The sequence below is a fragment of the Pyrgilauda ruficollis genome, unplaced genomic scaffold (genome assembly GCF_017590135.1).
Source record: "Pyrgilauda ruficollis isolate IOZ18807 unplaced genomic scaffold, ASM1759013v1 scaffold127, whole genome shotgun sequence".
Taxonomy (NCBI): Eukaryota; Metazoa; Chordata; class Aves; order Passeriformes; family Passeridae; genus Pyrgilauda; species Pyrgilauda ruficollis.
In genome coordinates, this window is record NW_024511099.1 from 768,528 (window position 1) to 776,206 (window position 7,679).

The window sequence follows — 7,679 nt, forward strand, 5'->3', positions numbered from 1 at the left end:
TGTTGTCAGGTTTTTATTTCAGTCTTACGAACATTCTTCCAAGAGATCAAACACGAGAAGAAAAACAGTTTGAGCCCCTAACAGGAGAGATGAGCTGCAGGCCCAAATCAACTGAGCTGGGGAATCTATAAGGAAAGGAGGCTTCTAGAGAGCTCAGAAGTCTGAGCCAAGCAGATCTCACCCATTCTCCCCAAGCCAGCCAGGCAGAGCCACACACAACAAGACTGGCAGTAGGAAAACATGTTTGAGAAACCTCTTTTGCACAGCTCCCTCCCTCTTACTCCAGACCCATGCAATGCCCAATGGGCACCCCTCCCCACACTGCCTGCAGGGCTTCACAGGCACCCCAGGAATGAAAAACACCATGGCTTCAGGGAAGAGAGGGGGCAAGGTGAGCCAGGAATTTAATCTGTGTCTCTTCTCATGCACATCAAAGGCTTTTTTGGTGCTGCTCTTCAAAGCCAGTAGGCACAGCTGTAATCCCAGCTGCTGCTGGGGGTCTGCCCATGGAGACCCTGTGGGTTGGGCTTTCCAGCCCTTCAATCAGCACCCTGCTCAGATACAAAGCAAGAGAGAACCCCACTCTGTGGGGAGCCCGCTCCAGCTGTCCCCTTCAGGAGGTTGCTGTGGTTTCCTGCAGAGCAGCAGCAAGGAGCCAACTCCTTTCTCACACCCACCACTTGTGGGACCCCAGCAGCAAGCTCTGCCATGCCAGAGAAGCAGAGAAATCCCACAGCACCTAGGCTGTTCCCACAGAGCCACACCCCATGCTCCCACCTTGCTGGGTGCAAACAGCTGGGCACCCTCAGAGGAGCAGAGAAAGAAATTACCTACTACTGCCTCCTCTTCCATTCTGCAAACAGGGAAGCCTTTATAGCTGATGGGACACAAGGGAATGTGGCCCAAATCGGAGAGAAGGAAAACGCTACTGGAAAGATCACGTCCATCAGCCGAGGAGTGAAGAGGCAAAGTACCCCTGCTTCCCAGAAAACTTGTTCAAGAGCAGCCACGTGGTGACTCCTCACATGAACATGTCATCGTAGCCTGGAGGAGGAAGGTGGTCAGGATCCGGCCTGGAAAGAAATTCAGAGCAGTCAAACAGAAGTGAGAGCTCAGGCCTGCAGCAACAGGGATGAGCTGGGATCCAGTGGCAGGCTGGAATACCAACATGGCCAAGGACCTACCCAGATCGCCCAATTCCTATGGGGCCAAAGGGGTCAAATCTGGCGCCTGGTGGAACAGCTCCTGGGGGAAGCCGGCCTGGGATGCCTGAGGATGGGTCAATGCTAGGATGAGGGATGCCAGAGCGGAGAGGATCCACAATCATTCCCCCACTCCGACCTCTGGAGAGAGAAAAGGCAGAGAAGGAGATGAGATTCGCACTGGAGAGAACTGAAGAAATGCAGAGCATGGGAGCATGAGGTTAACCTGACACATGGCATGCGGAAAGGAAAGCTCCCAGGACCAGCCAGTGAGGCAGCCCATGAAGACAGAGAGCCCTGCAGAGAATCCCAGAATTGTTTGAGTAGGAGGTGACCTCAAACCTCATTTCATTCCAACCCCCAGCCACAGGCAGGGATATCTTCCACTAGACCAAGTTGTCCCAGGCCCCATCCAATCTTGAACACTTTCAGTGATGGGGCAGCCACAGCTTCTCTGGACAACCAGAGGTCTGGGATCTCATCATCCTTACAGGAAAGAATTTCTTGCCAAAATCCAATCTAACTTGGCCTGCTCTCAGTGGGAACCATTCCCCTTTCTTCTGTCACTTCAGGCCCTTGTCTAAAGTCCCTCTCCAGCTCTTCTTGGAGGCCCTCTTGGCACTGTAAGGGGCTCCAAGGTGTCCCTGAAGCCTTCTCTTCTCCGGGCTGAACAGCCTCAGCTCTCTCAGCTATCTCCACAGCAGAGGTGCTGGCTGTTCCCTCAAGAAGCACCAGACCTGCAGACCCACGTTCCATCCCTGCTTCCCATCCTGCCCTGCACAGTGTTGCAAGAGCCGGCTGGGTTCCCACAAGCCTTTCCAAAGAACTGCCTGGAAGTCATTTGCTGACCACGGCGGCTCCTCGGAGCTGCCCCACGCTGTGAGTGCCATTCCTCATGCTCGGCTTTGTGCAAATGTGGCTGGAGCCTCCGGACACCGCAGCCATCATACAAGTCATTAACAACCGTGCTAATGAGTTCCATTAGGCTAGAACAGCTGCCCGAAGTGCCCCGGGACAGCCAGGTCCCATGAGCATATTCCTAGGAGTCTGGGTCTCCAGTCCCAGCACTGGCAGGTGTCAGCACACAAATCTGCTTCCATTTACCATCTTTTTTGTCATTTACAAAGAAATCTCTGACGAAGCGCTGGAGGCAGCAAGAGAAACAGGGACACCCTTCCCCCAAAATGAATCCCCTCTCCTGGTGCAATCAGGTTTCCTTCCAGTCACCCCAGCTCCAGGCCTCTCTTTCCAGCTGAGCAGGGACATTTTTAGCTGTCCCTTTTCTAGCCAAACCCACGGAGAAACAAGTCGTGCAAGAGGGGAAAAAATGCCATCCCCACAGGAGAGTGGTTCCAAAGAGGAGTCTCCTCTGGGCTGCAGGACACTCCACAACGACACCACAAGCTGGTTATTGTCTGACTATGTGCTTTTAACTGGAGTGGAAGATGACAGGCTCTCCTTGCCTGACCAAACCAAATATCAAGGATATATCTGTGAAGCTCAGTCTCCCAGACAGCCCAGCCTCTGCCCAGGCTTTCACCAAGTGCTTCAGACAGCCGGGAGGCTTGAAACAGGACTTGAGAATCTGTGAACTCAGCTTTCAGCCTCCCCTTCTGCAGACTGCTGGGCTGGAGACACAGCAGCTGGTAACGGTTTAAATTAGAGGCTTACATTCACTTAACGACGTATTCAGCTTTGATTTACTGCAGGAATTACTGTGTGTTAAATGAATACAAGCTGATTATTAAACAGACACAGATTGCAACCTATCATCTATGCAAGAGACGGGATCTTATTATGATATTAGAACCATATTGAGCTTTAGCAACTGTCAATTGGTCCCTCACAATGTGCACTGAGCTCCCACTCAGAGAGACTTGGCTGGATACTGTTTTGGTGGTCTCCAACCACGCCACATCCCCCAAAGCAGAGCAGGGTGTGCTTCAAGAGCCATACTCACCCAAAAGGGTCCAGGTCTTCTCCACCAACAGCAAAGGGACTCAAGGGGGAAGGCCTGAAACATAGGACACAGAAAAATGTTCAGGAAGAGCAGAGAAGCTGCATGCAGCTGTGCCCATGGATGCTCTCCCATGGCAAACAGTGCAGCACCTGGAGGGCCCTAGGATCTGTGGGACCCTGCATGAGGGGGCTGCCATTGGGAGCATTCCCTGCTCCGGGGTGTTGCTGGATGAGGACACTGACATGTGTGGCAGCAGCTTGCTGAGATAAAGGGAGCCCTGTTTCCCCTGTTGTTCCCACTGCTTGGAGCAGGAGCTGTCCATGTATGTCAGGAGTTTCCATGTCAGGGGATTCCTAAGCAGTGCTGGGCTAGGCCAGGCTCTCCAGCATGTCCCAGCCAGAGACACAATCCCATTTCTAGGAGCGTGGGGACAGTGGGGTGGTGGGCCTGCAGCCAGCTGGCACATCTCCCTGTCAATAACCCATGCCAGTAAGATGGTTCCAGAGCAGCTCCCAGCTCCAGCCTGTCTCCCCAAGTCTCTCCACGGAGCCTCTTGCACTCTGAGTGGCAGTAGACATCAGTGGGGTGACACACAAGCCAGAAGTCACAGCTGGTCCCCAAGAGATGGCAGAGCCACTGCAATGTCTCTTGACTTCCAGCCAAAGGTGATCAGTGTGTGTGCAAGAGGAGGGAACCCGCCTGCCACATACAAGGGACGACTGGAAGGGGCCAGGAAGGGATGGCAAAGCAAGTGCCATGTGTCCCCTCTATCCAGCATTTCCAGCAATGGTTCCAAGGGCAAAGTGGGGTCAGGAGAACAGGAAGAGCAAGTCTTGCACTCCACCCTGGCTGAGTGCACCTTTGGTGTCCCTCCCAAAAGCTGCTCAGCCACACAACGGCACTGTCCTTCCCACTGATGTCCTTGCTCTGCCAGCCTCGATGGTTCCTCTGCCAGCAGGAGCAAGGCCACTGTCCTTCACCCACACCTCACCTCCCAGCCCCAGCCTGTTCCCTCCTGGGTCTGTCAGTCCAACACACAGCTCCAGAACAGCCCATCGCTCTCCAACAACCAAATCAAACCCAGGTGTCCAGGCCGATCCAGCTGGGGAAGATCTGGATCTTTTCCACTCCCCATCCCACATGTGCAAGATGGGGACCTGACATGGAGTTTGGGGAGCTGTGCCAGGACCTCATCCCCTCTAACAGGGGGCTCTCAGCAGCCACACACTCTTTCCTCACCTGGATGGGGCCCTTGTGCCCATCGGCTGCCGGGGAGGGAGCCGGGCCGGGTTCTCATCCCAGGGCACATCCTCTTTGGACTCGGGCTCCTTTCTGGCCTTTCCTGCAGGGGGCCCAAGAGGAGCAATGATGCCTGAAGTGATTCTTGTCCTCAGCTCCTCGGTGTTCTTGTACACCCTGCAGCAAGGAGAGGGGCAGTGGGGTGGGGTGGCCATGGCACCAGGACATGGGATGCTGGACATGCTGCAACAGGCACGGGGAGGGGGCAGACAAGCCCAAAGTGTCCCTGGCACAAAACATGTCCCCCACTGGCAGCACAGAGGGGACAGGAAGGGGTAACAGCACACAAGGGCACCAAAGCCTTTATCCCATTTCAGTGCCACCCAGCCACTCCCTTCTGCTCCAACCCAAGCAGTCTGCACTGGAGGAAAGCACATGACACTGTGGATGTGGCTGAAGCTGTCACATTCCTAGGCAGTGTCCACCCAGCACAATGCTCTGGAAATAATTGTGCTGGCCTGGCCTGTTCCCAGGTGGGGTGGCCTTCCCCTGGGCTCCAACCCATGATCCCACTGTCCTTTATATCTCTCGTGCCAGTGCACAGGAAGGCAGGGAACAGTTCTGGCTGCATTTCAGGGCTGGCCTGGTTTTGAACTGGGAGTTAGTCCTCCAGCTCCTCCCAACCTGATTTCTGCCCCCCTCTCCATGCCAGCAGGAAATTTGCTCCTGCAGAAAATACCAGGAAACTGAAATTACTTGTGGAAATCGTCCAGGTGCTCTGGGTTGATGTAGTCAGCCACTGCCAAGGTCACATCTGCGACCTTCTGAGATCTGCAATCCTGGAAAAGCACAGGTAAAGCAGAGTGAGCAGCCTGGCAGAGCTGGGAATGAGGGGCAGAGAAGCTACAGAAACAGCCCCAGGCTTGGGATACAAGAAATGGGGGTCCACCTGCCTCCCACCATATCCCTGTGCTGTGCCTGAATGCCTAGGAGCAAGCCCCAGCGTACAGCAAGATTTTCCCTGCTCACTCTCCCCAGTTCAGGCTGCAAAGGGTGGAACACTGAGCAAAGACACCTGGAGCAGCTTCTTGTTGGGGGCTGCAGAGAAGTCCTGAGCTGGAAAAGGGACAGAAGCAGGGCAGCTCCTGTGCTGGACTGTTAAAGGCCAACTGTCCCACTGCCCTGACACAGCCAGGGTTTGACAAGCTTCATGCTGGGCCACATCTGACACAAACCACCCCCTGGGTCTGCCCCATCCTGAGGGGCAAACACCACTTCCAGGCAAAACAATTAAAAGCCAACATTTAAGAAATTGCCCTGGTGTTCTTTCCAGCCAAAGGACCCCAAACCCACAGGAGACACATGGGTGCTCACCATGACATTGAGGATCATACTGTCCTCCACCATGATGGCCTTCAGCAGCAGCTCATGGGCATCATCTGTGGACTTGTAGCGCAGTGTATACACCTCCTTGTTGGCTTCCCAGCCAGCAGGCAACAGCTCTGACTTCCTTTCATCAGGACCTGGCTGCAATGGAACAGATGGGCTGCTGAGACCCTGCCCAGGAGCCCAGCATGACCTCCTAAGGGGTTTTGTCTTGGCTGCACAGGGAGATCCAGGAAGGAACTGAGGTCTCTGGGAGAGGATCCCTCAATGCCTTCCAGATTTTGACAAGACAAGCAGGTATTTCCTAGAGGCTGGCCCTGCCTGCTTGCCAGCCTCCCACAGCATCCCTGTACTGGAAGAGAAGGACACAACCAGCAGGAGGAGGTCACAAATACCCACACAGGAGACAATGCTCTTCCCTGTCAGACACCTTTCACCTCCCCAGCATGATACAGAGCTGTCTGGGACATGGGAGAAGGCTGTCATCATGTCTGTCCCAGCCCCACATCAGTGTTTCTGGGGGCCCTGCCCTACAGTGTCCCCTCCTACGGTACTGAGGAGTCCTCTGCTGTGACAGTGCCCTACACCCCTATTACCCCCCAACACCCATCAGATCCCAATTCACTAGACCCTCATCTTAGCACTGAGTCCAGAACTAGACTGTCCCTCTCTGATATTGCCCCAGTACATTTCCTCCTCTGCACTGGACTGGACACCTCCCTTTTCTTACAGACTTCTGCCTCACCACCAAGCACTATACTAACTCGCTTCCTGGAGTTATACTGATCGCACCAGCATCAGGATCTCCTGTCCTGTGACATCCCACAGCCCACCCCCAGCATCAGGACCCTCGGCGCCCCCAGCACCGGGATCCTCTCAGCATTGCCATTATCCCAAGAGCGGGGCCCCCCTACAGCACTGGGACCCTCCAACACCGGGACACCCCCAGCCCCGCAGCCCCCCACAGCAGTACTGAGGCCCCTCAGCCCCCGCACCGGCCCAGGTGCCCCCAACACCGCCGGCGCCGCCCAGTTCCCCTGGCCCAGGCAGCGGTCGCCCGGCTCGACCGCACGGCGCCGGCGAGCGGCGCTAGGAAAGGCCGAGGCTTCACCGCGGCCTAGCAGGCCTCTGCGGCGGCGCAGCGCGGCTCGGCCCGTACCTGGTCGCCGGTACCCAGGCAGCGGTAGCCGTGCTGAATCAGCTCCCAGTGGATGCCGCAGACCAGAGCGTCCTGCGGACGGGAGATGGCGGGCCTTGCCCAGGCGTACAGCGGCTCCAAGCCGGCCATGGCTGCTGCGGGCCGGGGCGGAGCCGGCGCCGCACCGCCCCTCGCTAGAGGGCCCCCGTCCGCTGCGCGGGGCCCGAGCCGCCTCCTGAGGCCGCCGGGCTACTGCGTGTTTTGTTGTGCCCGGCCATGCTGAGGCTTTTCGAGTTCTGGGGTCGGTTTCGGGCCCCCATAACAAGAAGGACATTGAGGGGCTGAAGCAGAGAAAGGAATGGAGCTGGGGAAGGGGCTGGAGCATCAGGAGCAGATGGGGAGCTGGGGGAACTTAACCTGGAGAAGGGGAGGCTCAGGGGGCGACCTTCTCTCTACAGATCCCTGACAGGAGGGTGCCGCCAGGTGGGGGTCAGGCTCTGCTCCCAGGGAACAGGGCCACTACAAGAGGAAACGGGCTCACGTTGTACCAGCGGGGGTTTACTTTGGATATTAAGGAAAATTTCTTTGCCAGAAAGGTTAGTGGTGGGTTTGGTTGTGCTGGGGCAATAGTTGGACTCAGTGATCTACGTGGGCTTTTCTAACCTAAGGGATTCCATGATCCTGTAAAGGGTGTCTGCCCAGCACCATCCAGCAACCTCCAGGTTAGTCACTCTGAGCCTCCTTCCCTGCGCCT

At 56.1% G+C, this 7,679-nt stretch overlaps 1 protein-coding gene across 2 annotated transcripts; it reads right to left on the reverse strand.

Annotated features, from left to right (window-relative positions):
* Positions 1–7,118, reverse strand: PSMF1 (proteasome inhibitor subunit 1). 2 transcript variants are annotated; one of them, XM_041458382.1, is made up of 7 exons: positions 6,947–7,118; positions 5,776–5,958; positions 5,158–5,240; positions 4,402–4,578; positions 3,163–3,216; positions 1,185–1,343; positions 1–1,073 (listed from the first exon to the last, which is right to left on the reverse strand). In XM_041458382.1, exons 1-7 carry the CDS (start codon positions 7,073–7,075, stop codon positions 1,022–1,024), a joined length of 837 nt encoding a protein of 278 aa, XP_041314316.1. In that variant the 5' UTR covers positions 7,076–7,118; the 3' UTR covers positions 1–1,021. The 2 variants fall into 2 exon arrangements, with proteins under 2 accessions (XP_041314316.1, XP_041314317.1); XM_041458383.1 differs by having other exon boundaries at positions 5,776–5,928; positions 6,947–7,117.
* Positions 7,119–7,679: the final 561 nt, after the last annotated feature.

Coding starts and splice junctions, on each gene's coding strand:
- PSMF1 (XM_041458382.1), bottom strand. CDS start 7,075: ATGGCCGGCTTGGAGCCGCTGTACGCCTGGGCAAGGCCCGCCATCTCC. Junction 3,217..4,401: donor GGCACAAGGGCCCCATCCAG/GTGAGGAAAGAG, acceptor CCTATGTTTCAG/GCCTTCCCCCTTGAGTCCCT. Junction 1,074..1,184: donor ATAGGAATTGGGCGATCTGG/GTAGGTCCTTGG, acceptor ATTTCTTTCCAG/GCCGGATCCTGACCACCTTC.